The 19,920-nt window shown below is 46.9% G+C and overlaps 1 protein-coding gene across 1 annotated transcript in view; it reads right to left on the bottom strand.

Moving 5' to 3' along the window:
* Positions 1-19,920, bottom strand: part of RAB3GAP1 (RAB3 GTPase activating protein catalytic subunit 1) — a 218,033-nt gene that overhangs the window by 102,188 nt on the left and 95,925 nt on the right. Inside the window, exon 9 of the mRNA XM_088472270.1 lies at positions 14,744-14,825. Coding sequence (XP_088328396.1) covers positions 14,744-14,825 — 82 coding nt within the window. The remainder of the gene's footprint in view (positions 1-14,743; positions 14,826-19,920) is intronic.

Here is a 19,920-nt window from a genome sequence, read left to right on the forward strand (position 1 = left end):
TTTGGTTGCGATCGCCCGGCCGTGTGATTGTTTTTTTTTTCTGATTCTCGATCGTTAGGCGTACGACCGAGCGGCCGCTTACGACCGACTCTGAATGAGGTCCAAAGTCCAACCAAGTAGCAGATCAAATAAGAACAGTCCTCTGACCGGTTTTGCTCCCTCTAATGGAAGCTTTATCAAAGAGAACCCTTTGATAAACTTTTGATATACCCTTTGAGAACTTGTGGTCAATCCTCAACAGGCGGGTGGACAAACAAAAACCCACAAATCTGACAAACTCCAATCATTGATTAGGCAAGAATGGGCGGCCATCAGTCAGTATGTGGCCCAGAAGTTGATTGACAGCATGCCAGGGCGAATTGCAGACGTCTTGAAAAAGAAGGGTCAACACTGCAAATATTGACTCTTTGCATAAACTTAATGTAATTGTCAATAAAAGCCTTTGACACTTATGGAATACCTATAATTTTACTTCAGTATACCATAGTAACATCTGACAAAAAGGTCTAAAAACACTGAAGCAGCAAACTTTGTGAAAACCAGTACTTGTGTCATTCTCAAAACTTTTGGCCATGGTTGTACACTTATTCACAGGGATGGGCTATAGAGGTGGAAAAAAAATTTAGCTGTATGAAGCATTTGTGTCTATAACAATGTTTCTCAGAAAAGTGTTTATTCAACTTTTAAACCATTTATAATAAAAATGCACCACACACTGTTCTTCCTTCTAAAACTCTCCTCCACGTCTGGACAGCTAAACAGAAATGCTGTTAAGTGTGTCAAACCTGCTGAAATGCACATACACGGGATATTTGTAACATTAAATACAGTCAGGTGCATAAATATTGGGACATTGACAGAATTTTCATATTTTGGCCTCTATTCACCACCACAATCACTTTGAAATGAAACAAACAAGATGTGCTTTAACTGCAGACTTTCAGATTTAATTTGAGGGTAATTACATCCAAATCAGGTGAACGGTGTAGGAATTACAACGGTTTCTATATGTGCCTCCCACTTTTTAAGGAGCCAAAAGTAATGGGACTATCAAATACAGATAGCAAAAACATTAGGTGTGGCCAAATCAACTGTTTGGAACATTCTTAAAAAGAAAGAACGCACCGGAGGCCCCTCTGTCAGTTTTGATCATTAGATCTAGACATGTTTTAGATGGTGGCATTTGGGTTGCGTGCTCCCTCCCCCCTCTTGCAAGGGACTTTAGTCTCACTCTCCGGACTAGCTTAGTTTCACTTCCCACTTCTCTACATGTTGCCCGAACCCTTCGGTCCCCTACAGCTTTTCCATTCTCCTCCTCCCCCTGCTTCCCCAGCTAGGCTAGATAGAGGCGCTCAAAAGTTCTTCAACTGTTCCGCTGCATCTACCCTCCCCATGTGTGCCTTTGCCCCTCCCCCCACCAATGTGTGCCTCTGCTACCTTTATCAGCTATGCCTCTGCCCTCCCCCTTCTATGACTTATTCCTTTTTCCCATCTATATCTTTGCCACATTCTCCATCTCTCCACCTCTATCTGTGCCTCTGATACTTTCCATGCTGTGCCTCTGCCCCCTTTGCCACCTGTACCTCTGCCACCATCTCTATTTGTCCCTCTGCTTCTTTCCCTAACTAGTACCTCTGCTACCCCCCATGGCTGTTGACTGCCATCAAAAGCGGCGCAGACCACCACAGAAGCAATGCCGTGTACAGCACCTCATAATTCATCTAAAGGATGGCAGGTAAGCACACATTTTCTGATCATAATAATTTTGTTTATATTTTATGTATAGATTTATATTTTGTGTACGTATTTTATATGTGCAAATAAACTACTACACTATCACCATGCTGATAAGATGTTTTTTCTGAAAATATTTTGTGATATGTGATAGGTGATATGATATGTGATATGGTTTATTTCCTGTATTTGATATATATATATATCCACATGGGATTTATGCTACTTTTTTCAGAGTGGAACAGCCAGTATTAATTGAATATAGTAATTGTAATTTTCTTCTTCAGGGTCCATAGTGATCCACAGAGATACCAGGAGGATATTATGGTTGGAGAGATCCAGGCACCAAACAGTTAAAGCTTCTGCTCCAAGGATGCCTCGGGTCCTTCTCCATACAGTGCATCCGGAAAGTATTCACAGCGCATCACCTTTTCCACATTTTGTTATCTTCCAGCCTTATTCCAAAATGGAATAAATTAATTTGTCTCCTCAAAATTCTACACACAATATCCCATAATGACAACGTGTAAAAAGTTTTATTCATAGCCTTTGCCATGAAGCTCAAAATTGAGCTCAGGTGCATCCTGTTTCCACTGATAATCCTTGAGAAGTTCCTACAGCTTAATTGGAGTCCACCTGTGGTAAATTCAGTTGATTGGACATGATTTTGAAAGGCACACACCTGTCTATATAAGGTCCTACACTTGACAGTGCATGTCAGAGCACAAACCAAGCATGAAATCCAAGGAATTGTCTGTAGACCTCCGAGAGAGGATTGTCTCGAGGCACAAATATGTGGAAGGGTTCAGAAAAATATCTGCTGCTTTGAAGGTCCCAATGAGTACAGTGGCCTCCATCATCCGTAAATGGAAGAAATTCGGAACCACCAGGACTCTTCCTAGAGTTAGCCGGCCGTCTAAACTGAGCGATCGAGGGAGAAGGGCCCTAGTCAGGGAGATGACCAAGAACCCGATGGTCACTCTGTCAGAGCTACAGCATTCCTCTGTGGAGAGAGGAGAACCTTCCAGAAGGACAACCATCTCTGCAGAAATCCACCAATCAGGCCTGTATGGTAGAGTGGCAAGATGGAAGCCACTCCTTAGTAAAAAGCACATGGCAGCCCGCCTGGAGTTTGCCAAAATGCACCTGAAGGACTCTCAGACCATGAGAAACAAAATTCTCTGGTCTGATGAGACAAATATTGAACTCTTTGGTGTTAATGCCAGGCGTTATGTTTAGAGGAAACCAAGCACTACTCATCACCAGGCCAATACCATCCCTATAGTGAAGCATGGTGGCGGCAGCATCATGCTGTGGGGAAGTTTTTCAGCGGCAGGAACTGGGAGACTAGTCAGGATAGAGGGAAAGATGAATGCAGCAATGTACAGAGACATCCTGGATGAAAACCTGCTCCAGAGCGCTCTTAACTTCAGACTGGGGTGACGGGTCATCTTTCAGCAGGACAACGACCCTAAGCACACAGCCAAGATATCAAAGCAGTGGCTTCAGGATAACTCTGTGAATGGCCTTGAGTGGCCCAGCCAGTGCCCAGACTTGAATCTGATTGAACATCTCTGGAGAGATCTGAAAATGGCTGTGCACCGATGCGTCCCATCCAACCTGATGGAGCTTGAGAGATGCTGCAAAGAGGAATGTGTGAAACTGCCCAAAGATAGGTGTGCCAAGCTTGTGGCATCATATTCAAAAAGATTTGAGGCTGTAGTGCTGCCAAAGGTGCATCAACAAAGTGTTGAGCAAAGGTTGTGAATACTTATGTACATGTGATTTCTTTTTCGTTTTTTTTTTTTGTTTGTTTATTATTAAATTTGCAAAAATCTCAAAAAATTTTTTTACATGTTTTGAGGAGAAAAATTAATTTATTCCATTTTGGAATAAGGCTGTAACATAACAAAATATGGAAAAAGTGACGTGCTGTGAATACTTTCCGGATGCAGTGTATGTACCCCGCCCCTAGCCACAGGCCTTCAGTTGTTCGTTTGGTGCGGCACATTCAGGACGCACCTTTGTAGCAGGGAACTGCTCAGACAGTCCTAAGCTTTTATTATAGGTTTTATTTTATTTCTATGTTTTTGGGTTGGCAGTACTAAGCGTCTGAATTAACACACGTGTACTTTGACTCCATCTACCTCCACCGGGCCCCAACACCAGTAACTGGGCTGGTGATTCCTGCGGGTCGCGGCTGAGCTTGCTAGCAGCAATGCTGCGACCCGGACTGCAACCGGACGCACAGAGATGTCAGGTAAGGCTGTTCCTCGCTTACAGGGAATTGCGCGCAGCAGTCCTTGCTTCTGGTGTTAGAGACGCACCAGAATCCGCTGTAGTCAGGGCCCAGGATTGTCCGCGTCCTCACTAGACAGCCGGGGCCTTATCGTCTGATGCCGGGGATCTGCTGCCATGAGGCCAGCGTACCCGGCTGGTTGACGCAGCTTAGGGGAGGTAGGCTCTCCCCCGGCAGCTCCTCCCCTGACCCACACGCAGTCCCTAAGAAGGGTTTTCCATGTGTGGGTTGCTCCGCCTATCCTCCACGTATATATGAGACGAACATGGTCCACTATCAGTGCGGTGCTGTAACTATTGATCTCAGGAGGGTTTGGATCAGTCTCCTTGTATACCTCTCCCGTGGTTAAGGTATATAGGGCTCTAAATGCTACCATTCCTGGTGTTTGTGTAGTTGATTTAGAGTCCATTGTAATTATATTACATATGCATTGTATGTGACTGTTTGCTAGCTGCTATTGACACTGTATTTTATTTCTGTCTGTCAATTATAACTATTTTTTCTCTCCATCCTTTGGGGTGGAGGTTTTTCTTTGAGTATTTCTCATTCATTTAGATTTTGTGAAGGCTGTCACATAGCATTGCATTTATTACCTTTATGAACATGTCAAAAGATTAAAAGGAAACAGGAGGGGGGGGGCAGTCCCCTGCGCTGGTTTCATGTAAATCATGTATGACCTATGTGTCCTCTCAGGACATAAAAGGTTGGTTTGTGTGTTGTTTGTTATAAAGAGACACCTCACCAGTCCAGTTTACCTGTCTCTGGACAAGAGCCATCTTGGGTATCCTCTTTGTCCCAGGTAATGAAGCAGTTTGTGGATTGTATGGCTGCTCCCACTATGCCTCCTTGGATGGGGTGTCCACAGCATGCTATGTTTGCACCTCCTATGCATCCTTCCTGGAAGGATGTTTATGGCTATTCTAGTCACAGTATGGCACCATCTAATGTTGAAAGCAGACCGGTAGTTACTAAAGGCACCTAAGTGCAAGTTATCTTTTTATCAGTCTGCTCAACATGTGGATTCAGACACATCATAAGAGGAATCAGATGATGCGCAGGGTTCCTCTCCAGGGTCTAGCTCTGTATAGAAGGACCATCCGTCCACTGTGGATGTTCCTTCTTTGGTGGGGGCGGTTAAATCAGTCCTAGATATTCAGGATGATGAACCAGCTCATTGTAAGAAAGCTCCGATGTTTAATCACCACCGGAAGTTGGCCAAAATGGAGTTTCCTGTATCTGAACAGCTCACTGAGCTTATGGATGAGGCATGGGGTAACCCAGATAAACGATTTTATGTGAATAAAAGAATAACATCATCGTATCCTTTCCCAGCTTCTGTATGTACAAAGCGGGAGGTACCTCCTACTGTGTATGTTCATGTAACGCATTTAATCAGAAATGCTACATTGCCTATTCCGTCAGCATCTTCTCTGAAGGATTCCACAGCTAAAAAAATTGAAGCATGTCTTAAGGCAATATTTTCATCATCTGGAGCTGTTACTCGTTCAGCTATGACTGGAGCCTGGGTAGCCAAAGCAGTTGAAGAATGGATGGGGCATTGGAAGACTCTCTACCAGATGCTACCAGAGAACAGAGGTTGTATATATCCCACATACGGGAAGCGGCTTCCTATCTATGAGAAGCTGTAGTAGATGCTGGAATTTTAGCTTCTAAAGCATCAGCAGCTTCAATAGTGGCACGCAGGGCCCTTTGGTTAAGAGGGCACTGGAAGTCTTTTTGAAGCAGAGTTGGATGAAATAATAGCTACTCTGGCAGCTTCAAAATCATCAGGTCTGCCATCTACAGCGACTATATACAGTCGGGTGCATAAATATTGGGACATTGACAGAATTTTCATATTTTGGCCTCTATTCACCACCACAATGGCTTTGAAATGAAGCAAACATGATGTGGTTTAACTGCAGACTTTCAGATTTAATTTGAGGGTAATTACATCCAACAGCCACGCTGTCAAAGACAGCCGAGTCAGGTCCGGGTGAAGACAAGGGCCCTGAGACAGAAGGTCCGGTCGTAGCGGCAACCGCAGTGGACTGTCCACGGGCAGACCCTGAAGGTCTGAGAACCAGTGCCGTCTGGGCCACGCGGGAGCTATCAACAGGAGCGTCCCTCCTTCCTGTTTGAATTTCCGGAAGAAGGGAAACCGGAGGGAACAGGTATGCGAACCGGAACGTCCACCGGACGGACAGAGCATCCACCAGAGACGCCCCTTCGTCTCTTGTGCGAGACCCGTACACCGGCAACTTGTTGTTGTGCCGGGACGCCATGAGGTCGATCTCTGGAAGACCCCACCTGTCCACCAGCAGTTGAAAAACGTCCGGGTGCAGGGACCATTCCCCCGGATGAACGTCCTGGCGACTTAGAAAGTCCGCCTCCCAATTTAGCACTCCCGGGATGAAGACCGCTGATATGGCCGGAAGATTGCGCTCCGCCCAAACCAGGATCCGAGAGGCCTCTACGAGAGCCGCCCGACTGCGGGTTCCTCCTTGCCTGTTTATGTAGGCCACGGTGGTAGCGTTGTCCGACTGGACCTGTACCGGGTGACCCTGGAGAAACCGATGTGCCTGCTGGAGTGCATTGAAAACCGCACAGATTTCCAAGATATTTATGGGAAGCTCCGCTTCTGTCGGCGTCCACCTGCCCTGGAACAAGTGTGGACCCGAAACTGCTCCCCAGCCCCGAAGACTGGCGTCCGTTGTCAACAGGACCCAATTTGGAACCCAGAACGGACGTCCCTTGTTGAGGTGGGTCGTCTGTAACCACCAAGCAAGGGACAGGCGAACCTCCGGGGTGAGCACAATCGTCTGGGACTTCAGAGACTGAGGCAGCCCGTTCCACTTGGACAGGATCAGGTGCTGCAGAGGTCTGGAGTGAAACTGGGCGTATTCCACCATGTCGAACACCGACACCATGGAGCCCAGTAACCTCATCGCCGAGTGTAGGGACACCCGGCGGCTGTGCAGACAACTGCGCACCCTTGACTGTAAAGCAGAGATCTTGTCCTCCGTCACGAAGATCCTTTGCTGTCCCGAGTCCAATAAGGCTCCAAGATGCAGAATCCTCCGAGACGGGATTAGAGTGGACTTCTGCCAGTTGATTAGCCAGCCGTGCCGTTGCAGCAGTGCAATGGTCAGGTCCAAGTGGCGTAACAGGAGCTCTGGAGATCCTGCCACCAATAACAGGTCGTCCAAGTACGGCAACATGCGGACTCCCTGCAGCCGCAGAGAAGCCGCCATGACAGCCATCACCTTGGTGAAAACGCGTGGTGCTGTCGCCACGCCAAAAAGTAACGCCCGAAACTGGAAGTGGTCGCTGCGGATTGCAAACCTGAGGAACTGTTGATGGCGCAAAAGAATAGGGACATGCAGGTAAGCGTCCTGTATGTCCAATGACACCATGTAGTCCCCAGGTTCCAGCGCCAGAATGATGGACCGTAGGGTCTCCATCCGAAACTTCGGTACCCGCAAAGACCTGTTGAGTGCTTTGAGGTTGAGAATCGGACGATACGACCCATTGGGTTTCTGTACCAAAAAAAGATTTGAATAGAAACCCTGGCCCCTCTGGGAGAATGGAACAGGCACTATAACGCCAGCCTGGAGCATAGTGTCCAATACCTTCCGCAGCTCCGTAGCCTTGTTCCGGTCTGATGGTAGACCCGTGGTGAAGAATCGAGCCGGGGGTCTGTGCCGGAAGGAGAGGGCGTACCCGCGGGAGACCACCTCCAGAACCCAAATGTCTGTCGTAGTGGTCGACCAACACTGGGCGAACTGCAGCAGACGGCCTCTCACCCTGGGATCCCCCAAAGGGAGGCCCGGACCGTCAGGCCGCAGGCTTGTCATCTGGCTTGGGGGCCGGACGTCTGGAACTCCATGTCTGCTTCCGGGGCTTGACCGATTTCTTAGGGCCAGCCTATCGAGGAAACGACTGTGGTTTGGGCCTGCCCTGGGCAATAGATGACCGAAAGGACGATGGTCCAGAACCAGAAGGAGCAGCGGCCGACGGGAGACAAGCCGATTTGGCTGCCGCCAGTGTGGCCACATTCTTATCCAGATCCGGACCGAAGAGAACTTCTCCGGTAAACGGCAACGCCTCCAGACCCTTTTTGGAATCTGCATCCACCTTCCAGGATCGCAGCCACAAGGTCCGACGAGCAGCTACCGCTGCTGAAGAAATCCTAGACACCAGAGTACTAATGTCTAGGGCCGCCTCGTTGATGTAGGTGGCCGAATCACGGAGATTGCCAATCAACTCCGCCTGTTCGGCCGGACAGTCGGAATCAAAAGAAGCCTCTAATGAATCCGCCCAGCGCTCCATCGCTCTGGCAACCCAGCAAATGGCCATAGCCGGACGTGCTGCCCCCCCCCGCAAGGGAATAAGTGGACTTCAGGCAGATCTCCACCTTGCGGTCCGTAGCATCCTTAAGGGAGGACATGGATGGCATCGGCAATGTGGCACTACGGACAAGACGGGTCACGTGAGAATCCACCTGTGGAGGGGATTCCCACTTTGCAAAATAATTATCCGCGAACGGATAAGCCACCGCCAGGCGTCTCTGCGGCTGGTATCTTTTGCCAGGCTGTTTCCACGCCTCCTCTAAATGGTCCACCAACTGACCCGAAAGAAAAAAGACTGTGGCATCGCCCTTCACATCTTTGAAAAAGGCATACTTAGATTTAGCCGCTGGGGGAACTTCGTCCTCAATCACCAAGGCTGTGCGGACCGCCCGAATAAGTCCAGGAATATATACTTTGGACTTAGCATCAGCGTCCTTAGCATGGAGAGGTTCCTGATCGTAAGGATCCAGAATCTCCCCATCATCAGACGTCCCCTCGTCATCCTCATAAGGAGCCGACAGAGACGCCACCGGCCGTTTATGCGGCCGCATCACAGACGCCCCTTGCAACACATCCGAAAAGTGCTGTACAGAACTCGTCAGGGAGTTAACCCACGCTGGCTCCTGAGAAACCGGGAGCGGGGAAATAGGGAGACTGTGGGGTACCACCAATTGTCGTGGGAAACCCTGCGTGGGTGACGACACCACTGACTGCTGGGACAAACCCATCGGTGTAAACGCGGGCTGCGGAGCTAACTGGCCCACTAAGGCTGTAAGCGTTTGAGCGAAACAAGCCCAGGGCGGCTCCTGTACCGGTGCAGTAACCGTAAGAGGCCGCGCCATAGACAAACACTGCCGGCAGAGGCCCTCCGCGCTACCCTCCCCCTCCGCTAACGGTACTTTACACGTAGTACACTGTAGCCGGAGGGGAAAATCACTTTCAGACATGATGGCACCACGTATGTGACCCCTCTCACCAATTATATATTTAAGAGGCGAGAGACCACCCTGCAGCACCGCACCGCAAGGGCTTAGCAGAAAAAACAGGGACAGTATAAAGCTGACAGTTTAGAAAAAAAGTTACAGGCAGCAGCGCTAGCACAGTCACATACAATGTAGAGAAATAACAATTCCTGCACTAACAGCGCTGATCACTCAACTACACAGACACAGGGCCTGGTAGGACACAGCGCTGCATACACAGACCTGACCACAGCGGAGGAGAGGTATGCGGGGGGACCCAGACCACGATGCTTCCAATGCAGGCTTCCAGCAGCGTTCACCATGCTTCAGAAAAGATGGCCGCCGAGGAGCAGAGAGAAGGCTGACCTGGGGGAGAAGCGCTGACACAGGGCCAATCAGCACAGCGCAGAGAGGGCTGTGTGCAGCGGGGGAGGCGCCGGCTGTGAGACAGGGAAGGCGCGCTCCCCTGGCATGCATTTAACCCCTGGGACGCCGCAGCGCTACCGCTCTGCTGCGGTCCGCTGTCCCAGGGGGTAGTGGAAAGCGCAGGTTGGTCGCCTGGCTCCACGCTGCAACCAGTCCCCAGGGAGCCCCCTGCCTGGGGACTTAGGACCATGTGACCAGCGGGGACCCACCGCGGGACCCCGCTGCTTACCTTTGTCCCCCTTGGATCCGGCCATGGTCCGGAACATCTGGGGTCACCGCTAGCTGTGACCCCAGATGCTCACCAGCATCCCCGGATCTGTAGCGGGGTTCTGGTACCGGCGGGGGTGTAGGGAAGACAGCATGGACGTCAGGACTGACTGTCCATGCTGTACAACCAGATGTGCAGCCACAGCTGCACTGAAGAAAGCTTCAGGGGCTCTTCTAGCCCCCACTCCGACAGGTGCACCCGACTCCGGCCGGGCACCAAACTAAACTGAGGTGCCTTGGCTCGGGGGCGGGGTATAGGAGGGGGACCCTAGTGCATCCTGGGAGGCTGAAAAGCTTAACTCTATGGTGCCCAGCGACTGACGTCACACCTATACCCAAGGTATCCTGTGGATACCCTATGGACCCTGAAGTAAAAAAAATTGTTTTTATTTATTTGTATTTCCGTTTATGGTGTTCATGTGTATTAGAGGACACAGTCACCCAGGAAAGAACAGGGCCTCTTTAGAGAATGAAGGACAAGGGTTTGTCAGGACTTCCCACTTTGATTGACATGAGGGTTAATCTTGGTGTACTTTCCATGTGAAAAAAACAAGAACCCTAGTTTATTCATGGTCCTGCTCCACTAAGTTACTAACCAGCTAGTAGAGTAAAAATGTATTATTTGAGGACACGGTCTAGAACCTAGAGGAGAGGGTGGGGTCGTCAAGCAGTTGTGCCCATCAGGGAGTTCCCCTGTGGGTCAGTCCAACACTGTGTAATAATAAAAAACATAATGGGGTTGGACACATTTGTGCGCTGATTATACAAAGGATAAGAGGGAAAAAAGCATATGCACAATGCACATGTATATGTGGAGTCGGACATATCTCACAATTAGCAGTAAAGTCCATAGGCCAGGCATACAGGTGTGTATACTCACTTCCCACGATAGCGTAGAGGCAGCTTGACAGGGTTATACGACTTGTCAGTTAATTCTAGCACTATTTTTACACCATATAATAATGTAATGCAATGTCATATACACAAAAGAGAACAGCACCTAAACAGTTATTATTAAATGCAAACACCAACAGATGCAAGGGGGTACTTGGTAAACATTTAGACATAAGAAAACACTTCACAAAGAGAGAAAAAAAAGAAAAGAAAGAAAGAACCCAATTTTGGCCAGCAGGAGTGTCAGCCAGCTGTACAATACTACAGACAGCGTGACGGCATTGTACAAGGAGTTTAGTTCATGGATGAACAAATAAGTATTGCGGCAAGTTGTAAAATCCCACATATCCAAAGTTACTGCATTTAGATTTTATCCAAGCTATTTATTCTGAACTCAAAACCTGTCATCCTGGGCGGGAAACCCACCTGTAGATTGCACCATTTACTGAGTCTAGCATGTCATTTAATATTGTGACTTAAATGTGTAAATTAGCCTTTAAAAGGTCAGTGTTCTATGGAAATGGCCAAATGGTGCACTTATATTGCATGACTACACTGGATGAGTGTAAATGAGCCATTTCCTCAACAACATTTAATAGTTTTAGAATAGCAGTCATTAAATTGCTGAATTCAGCTACCAGAATAGGCACACTCAGAAGCACAGGTGATATACATGTTGTCTCTAGACGTTGAAACTCAATGACCCTACAGGAATTAATGCAAATCACTTACAGTTATTATACAATTATACCACTGGCATGAAATTTCGGTCTCCTCCATAACGTCACCTCAACTGTATATACACTGAATTGCGCAGCAATTTTAGAGTGTGGACTTTTTTTTTTTTTTTTTATAATATTTTATAGAGTTTTGACGCACTAAAGAAAGGCAATGGTGCAGCATATACAATGTGGTGGGGAGGAATCAGAAACACATATAAACATTGCAGTATTTGGTTCACAGGGTAGGGTAGGTTATGCAGCATGCACATGGTTTACCACCTAACCCTATTCATTTTGAAAAGAATTGTGGTATGCTCTTAAGCATCTTGACAGAGACTTGAACTAGCAAAGTCTGGTAAAGACACCGGATCCTCTGCAAAACCATATTTTTGATCTCCATTATTCAGCTGATCCAAGATCTAAACAGTCTGTCCCAGTTAGCCAGGTCTGTGTTCATGCTCTCTATCAAGGAGGGAAAGTTTGCTGATTGTAATTGGAAAATGTTTCCCAGTCAGACAGATGGCCAGGTACTCTATTTTGTGAGGATGCCAATGAAATTATCCCTTAGAAGGACTAATACTTTGAAGCATATTCAGAAGAAGGCTGGGGAGGGAAGTAAGGGGTTTAGAAACAATGAATATATCATCCCCATAAATGACTTTTATATGCTCTCAGTTTCCAATTTGTATTCCAAAAATGTTTGAAATATTTTTTATTCATTAAGTTTAATATCCATGAGTCGAGCAAATATCAAGAAAGACAAATAAAATCTGGAGAGTGGATGTGGTGACGCTATTAAGCAATACCAAGGCACAGGGTTTGCAGTAAAACACCCAGTATATTTTTGAGGAAGTTGCCTGTAACTCCCATGGAAATGACCTGGATGGTTGGATGCATTAAAAGGCCAGGCTGCTCTATCAAAGGCATCTAGGTTCACTTCCACGGCAGTTTCAGCTTGTTTACTGGTGGTGCACAATAAGTGTTATCTAAATCTTGGTGTTCAGGTACAAAGCCCATTCACTCAGGCTCCACCACGGAAGAAATTATATTTGCACATTATACAGTAATATGGGTCCATAGTAGCTGTAAGCATTAGTGTCTCTAATCGGTTTACACTGCAATTTCTGCCTGTGTGGTGGCTAACCTTGAGCCCTGTAAGAACAACATGACTGATATGGGAGGAAGTGCCACAATATTTTTTTATATAACTGGGAGATCTTAAATTCTTTTATTGTTAGAGAGATTTCTTCAGTATATACAGTATATCTTTATTGAGGCACCTTTTTTGAGACAGTATGCTATGAATTATTTGCTTTGCTTCAGTTAATCATAAGGTCTTAAAAATATAAAGCAGTGGAACATTCCTGAAAAATGGTTAGATATGGAGTGTGGAGATATATACGCACATACAATACTACAATACAAGACTACACAAATAGCTGGAGGTCTGGAAATTGTGAGTCTGTCTTCAGATGCATTTGAGTGCTGTCCTAGTTCTTAGGGAATTAATGGGCTGCATTACTAAAATTGTCCCAGTACACAAATGGCTGCTCATTTGTGTGCTGACAGTTTTAAGAAGAAAAATATACACACAGTTGGAAGACATTGAGAACCCTGCACAGGTAAGACCCCACCACACAGGTTACACAAAGGTATAAGCACAAGGGTCATTCCATGAAATATAGGACACAATATATGAAAATTGTATTACAGCAGATGCCAAGACATTTTCAAGTGCATTTCTTTCTGCTGATGAACTTAATGTAACTGTCACAGTGACTTCAGATAATGTAGTTTACATTGGTGACTGGTTCTATGTTGAATATGATGGAAAGAGTTACCCAGGTGAGATCAAGGACATCAGAGATGGTGAATAAGTAAGGAGCCTATCCACTCGGCGACCTGAAAGACTGAACGTCTAGCATTCAGACCTTCAGGTCGCCGAGGTGCGGTGCTCGCACTGAACGGCGTTCACTGAATGTCGTTCAGTGCAGGAGCCCGAACCTCCTATCTCTGAACATGCCAAACCTAACGAACTTGTTCTGTAGATAGCCGGGGTCGGCAAGGACCCAGCGTGCACGCGCATCGCTGGTCCTTGCCGCTATTCATTACAAGACTTTTGTTCACAAAGTAGTGCAATGGATAGGCCCCTTTAGTGAGCACAATGGAGCAAGCTGGCAGCACCTGGAAATGGCCATCATCACCAGATTAAATATTTTATACATCTTCATAGTTAATCAAGACAAACAGGCTTACATTGATTAATTCACATGGATTCTACAAGTTTGAGAAATTTGTATCAATGCCCTTAACTGGGAACTGCAATGTAACCTGAGTCACATTCGTATGTAACATGAGTCACATGTCAAAATAGATTTTAAGGGGTATATTTACTAAACTGCAAGTTTTTCGAAGTGGAGCTGTTGCACATAGCAACCAATCAGATTCTACTTAACATTTATCTAGCACCTTTTAAAGATAATAGCTAGAATCTGATTGGTTGCTATGGGCAACATCTCCACTTCTAAAAACCCACATTTAGTAAATATACCCCTAAGTATAGATAGGTTAACAGTCAGTTTTTGTATGTGTGTCACTCATAAGTTTAGGGTCTTATAAATGTATAATGTAACAATCATATTGTAAAAATTATCAGGATAGCAGATTTCAATAATTATATAAGTCCTCTCAGATCCTATGTCCATTCTGTTGTAAGATGAGTCACGTATATAAACAATGAAATTTAACTAGTAGGCATGTACATTTTTTTTCTGCTTCCAAGCATTAATTATGACTACGTTCCCCATATATTATTGTCATATATTTAAAATGTTGAATTTCTGCTTCATATTTGTTTGTGGTACATTTAAACTTGTAAAAATGAACATGAAATGTTAAGTTAGTCACATGGAATGATGCAAAACACAAAATTGCACAAACAGCAGATGAAATGGAACGTTACACACACAGGGTGTGAAGCAGGGAAAACACTGCACACGCTAATCAGTGAAGACAAGTAATGAGATTCTACTATCAAACAAACAAAGAATTAATTATGGAACGAAACTCAATTCCGATTCTGCCAACCTTATAGGATCCTCACAGGCACCAAAAGGAAGTTTTCCAAATTCCAGTCCCCCAACTTCTCCTCCAACAACAGCATCAATGTCTATTCAAAGACAATGTACAGAATATGTGTTATCATACACAAATAACAGATCAATGGGAATTTTAAATACTAAATCTATATGTGCAACAATAGTTAGGCAGTGTCTAAGCAAGCGGGCCATAGGTAGAACAAAAACACCCTTGGTTGTACTGCACAACGGTTTAATTTGTCCTCACGTTTAGAAGAATCTTGATATATATATATATATATATATATATATATATATACACACACACACGCACACACACACACACGCACATTAAATACACACACAGTATATATATATTTTTTTATTTTAGGGGTGAGCGGGTTCGGATTTCTGAAATCCGAACCCCCCCGATCCGAGGCCGATCCGAGTCAGGCACGACTTTTCCCGCCTGACTTGGATCTGAAATCAAGGCAAAACGTCATCATCCCGCCTTCCGGGTCTCGCAGGTTTTGGATTCTATATAAGGTACCCGCGTCGGTGCCATTTTCTCGCTCAGCTGTGGACAGTGAAGAGGGAGGGTGGGAGTTAGGGCTGGCTGGGCTGTGTAGTGTAGTGTTGTGCTGCTGTTGTCCATAGGGGCTGTGTCCACTCCTCCCAAGTCCATAGGGGCTGGCTGTGTTGTGCTGTGCTGCTGTTGTCCATAGGGGCTGTGTCCACTCCTCCAAAGTCCATAGGGGCTGGCTGGACTGTGTTGTGCAGTCAGGTGTCCATAGGGGCTGTGTCCACTCCAAAGTCCTGTGCAGTGTCCCAGTCCTAAAGGGGTGCTGTAGTGTTGTCCAGGGGGTGCTCTGTCCATCAGGGGTGCTCCCACCAAATGCAAAAAAAATAAATCTTTTTTCTGTGTTTGTGAATTGTGTGCGCAGTAGCCACACGTGCATCAACACAGTAGTGCCAAACGTGCGCCTGTGTCATAAGTAAAGGGCCGGCTGGCTTGACCATTAAAGGGTGCTGTAACCCCCAAAGGGCACTCCAAACAAAATAAAAAAATATTTTCTGTGTTTGTGAATTGTGTGCACTTTGGCTGCACGTGCATCAACAAAGGAACAGCGCCAAGCGTGCGCCTGTGTCCCATAAGTAAAGGGCCAGCTGGCTTGTCTGTTAAAGGGTGCTGTAACCCCCAAAGGGCACTCCAAACAAAATAAAAAATATATTTTTTTGTGTTTGTGAATTGTGTGCGCAGTAGCCGCACGTGCATCAACAAAGTAGCGCCAAGCGTGCGCCTGTGTCATAGGTAAAGGGCCGGCTGGCTTGACCGTTAAAGGGTGCTGTAACCCCCAAAGTGCGCTCCAAAAAAAATAAATATATATTTTTTTGTGTTTGTGAATTGTGTGCGCAGTAGCCGCACGTGCATCAACAAAGTAGTGCCAAGCGTGCACTTGTGTCCCATAAGTAAAGGGCCGGCTGGCTTGACCGTTAAAGGGTGCTGTAACCCCCAAAGGGCACTCCAAACAAAATAAAAAAATATTTTCTGTGATTGTGAATTGTGTGCACTTTGGCTGCACGTGCATCCTCAAAGCAGCAGCGCCAAGCGTGCGTCTGTCTGTTAAAGGGTGGTGTAACCCCCAAAGTGCGCTCCACAAAGAATACAAAATTCTTCTTTTTTTTTCTGTCTTTGTGAATTGTGTGGGCTGTAGCTGCACGTGCATCTACAAAGGAGCAGCGCCAAGCGTGCGCCTGTGTCCCATAAGTAAAGAGCCGGCTGGCTCATTTCTTAAAGGGTGGTGTAACCCACAAAGTGCACTAGTCTCCAACAAAAATAAAAAATTATTTTCTGTGTTTGTGTGCGCCTTAGCCGCACGTATATATCAATATAACATAAATGGAGAACCAAACTTTTCCGATAAAAATAAAGTAGGGATAGATCAAGAACCACTTCCTCCTAGTGCTGAAGCTGCTGCCACTAGTCATGACATAGACGATAACATGCCATCAACGTCGTCTGCCAAGGCCGATGCCCAATGTCATAGTAGAGGGCACATACAATCCCAAATGACAAAGTTCAGGAAAATGACCTTGAAAAAAACATTTAAATCATCTGAAGAGAAACGTAAACTTGCCGATATGCCATTTACGACACGGAGTGGCAAGGAACGGCTAAGGTCTCTCCCTATGTTCATGACTAGTGGTTCAGCTTCACATGACGATGGAAGCCCTCCTCCCGCTAAAAAAATCAAACGAGTTAAGCTGGCAAAAGCACAGCGAAGAACTGTGCATTCTAAGAATATATCACAAATCCCCAAGGAGAGTCCAAGTGTGGTGGCGGTTGCGATGCCTGACCTTCCCAGCACTGGACAGGAAGAGGTGGCTCTTTCCACCATTTGCATGCCCCCTGCAAGTGCTGAAAGGAGCACCCACAGTCCACTTGCTGAAATGCAAATTGAAGATGTCACTGTTGAAGTACAACAGGATGAGGATACTGGTGTAGCTGGCGCTGAGGAGGAAGTTGGCGAGGAGGATTCTGATGGTGATGTGGTTTGTTTAAATCAGGCTCCGGGGGAGACAGTTGTTGTCCGTGGGATGAAAAAGCCCATCACGGTCATGCCTGGGCAGAAGACCACACATTCCACCTCTTTGGTCTGGCAATATTTCTATCCAAATCCGGACAACAACTGTCTTGCCATATGTACCATATGTAAAGGTGAAATAAGTAGGGGTAGGGACGTTAACCACCTAGGAACATCTTCCCTTATACGGCACCTGCAGCGCGTTCATAAAAAGTTACTGTCAAGTTCAGAAACTTTGGCTAAGACCGTAAGCAGTCCAGGGACACCTAAATCCCGTTGTCCTGATGTATCCAAGCGCCTGCAAACCACACCGTCAACTCCCTCCTTGTCAATTTCCTCCTTAGTCAGGATCGGAAGTAGTCCTGCAGGCCATGTCACTGACATGACTGACTCTCCTATCCGCGGATTCCTCCGGAGGATCCTGCATTGCTACGCCTCCTGCTGCCGCTGCTGCTGTTGCTGCTGCTGGGAGTCGTTCATCATCCCAGAGAGGAAGTAGGAACACCACTACTTTTACTAAACAATTGACCCTCCAACAGTCCTTAGTGAGGAGGATGAAGTACGACAGCAGTCATCCTGAAGCAAAAAGTATAACTGAGGCCTTGACTGCTATGTTGGTGTTAGACGTGCGTCCGGTATCCGCCATTAGTGCAGTGGGATTTCGACAATTGATGGAGGTAGTGTGTCCCCGGTTCCTAATCCCTTCTAGATTCCACTTCACTAGGCAGGCGATACCGAGACTGTACAGAAACGTCAGAAAAAGTGACCTCAGTGTCCCGAAAAATGTAGTTGTGTCCAATGTCCACTTAACCACGGACATGTGGAACAGGGCAGACTAAGGACTATATGACTGTGACAGCCCACTCGGTAGATGTATCACCTTACGCAGCAACAACAGCAGTTTCACCAGTAGCAGCATCTCAGAAACGCCAGCTCCACCCAAGGCAGGCTACGCTGTGTATAACCGGTTTCAGCAAGAGGCACACCGCCGACAACCTCTTAGAGAAACTGAGGGAAATCATCGCCCAGTGGCTTACCCCACTTAGACTCTTCTGGGGATTTGTGATATCTGACAACGCCACCAATATTGTGCGGGCATTACATCTGGGCAAATTCCAGCACGTCCCATGTTTTGCTCACACAATAAACTTGGTGGTGCAGAACTTTCTGAAAAGCGACAGGAGCGTGCAGGAGACGCTTTGGGTGGCCCGAAAAATTTCTGGCCACTTTCGCCATTCAGCGACTGCGTGCCGAAGACTGGAGCGCCAGCAAACACTCTTGAACCTGCCCCGCCATCACCTGAAGCAAGAGGTTGTGACGTGGTGGAACTCAACCCTCTATATGCTTCAGAGGATGGAGGAGCAGCAAAAGGCCATTCGAGCCTATACATCCACCTATGACATAGGCAAAGGAGGGGGTATGCACCTGACTCAAGCGCAGTGGAGAATGATTTCCGTGTTGTGCAAGGTTCTCCAGCCTTTCGAACTTGCCACACGTGAAGTCAGTTCAGACACTGCCAGCTTGAGTCAGGTCATTCCCCTCATCTGGCTTTTGCAGAAGCAGCTGGAGAAAGTGAAGGAGGAGCTAAGACAGAGCGATTCCGCTCGGCATGTGGGACTTGTGGATGAAGCCCTTCATTCACTTTGCCAGGATTCCAGGGTGGTCAATCTGTTGAAATCAGACCACTACATTTTGGCCACCGTGCTCGATCCTAGGTTTAAAGCCTATGTGGTGTCTCTCTTTCCGGCCGACACAAGCCTGCAGAGGTGCAAAGACCTGCTGGTGAAAACACTGTTAGCTGAAGCGGAACGTGACACGTCAACAGCTCCTTCTTCATTTTCTCCCGCAACTGGGGCTGCCAGGGAAAAATGGGATTTTCGTACCTACCGGTAAATCCTTTTCTCTGATTCCACAGGGGACACTGGAGGTGCTTACGCTGGGTATAGAGGCGTGGATAACTGGAGCTGGCACTTTAAAATAATCTAGAAGTGTGAAGCTCCTCCCCCTCTATGCCCCATCAGCCCTCAGTTTAGAAAATGAAGACCAAGAGGAGATGGAGAACAAGCGGAGTAAAAGGGAGAGAAGAACACACAATAATCAAAACATACAACATACGGAACAAAACCGAACAGGCAGGCGAAGAGCGCTGAGGTGGGCATCCAGTGTCCCCTGTGGAATCAGAGAAAAGGATTTACCGGTAGGTACCAAAATCCCATTTTCTCTTTCATCCACTAGGGGACACTGGAGGTGCTTACGCTGGGGACGTCCCAAAGTTTTCCCCACGGGCAGGAGCGCTCTGCGCCACCTGCAGAACTAGGCGGCCAAAACAGCGAACGTATCAAATTTGTAAAACTTGACAAACGTGTGAACTGAAGACCAAGTGACCGCACGGCACAACTGTGACGTGGAGGCTCCCCTACCGGCCGCCCATGACGCACCCACAGAAAGTGTGGGATGAGCCGAAATGGAGGAAGGAGGCCGGCGGTCGGCATTAACCTAAGCCTGATGAATGTCAGCCGGATCCAACGTGCCAAAGTCTGCTTAGACGCTAGCCAACCCCTCCGAACCGCATCATAGAGGACAAAAAACAACTCAGACTTAC

This window comes from Taudactylus pleione, unplaced genomic scaffold, assembly GCF_031769625.1.
Source record: "Taudactylus pleione unplaced genomic scaffold, aTauple2 ptg000122l, whole genome shotgun sequence".
Taxonomy (NCBI): Eukaryota; Metazoa; Chordata; class Amphibia; order Anura; family Myobatrachidae; genus Taudactylus; species Taudactylus pleione.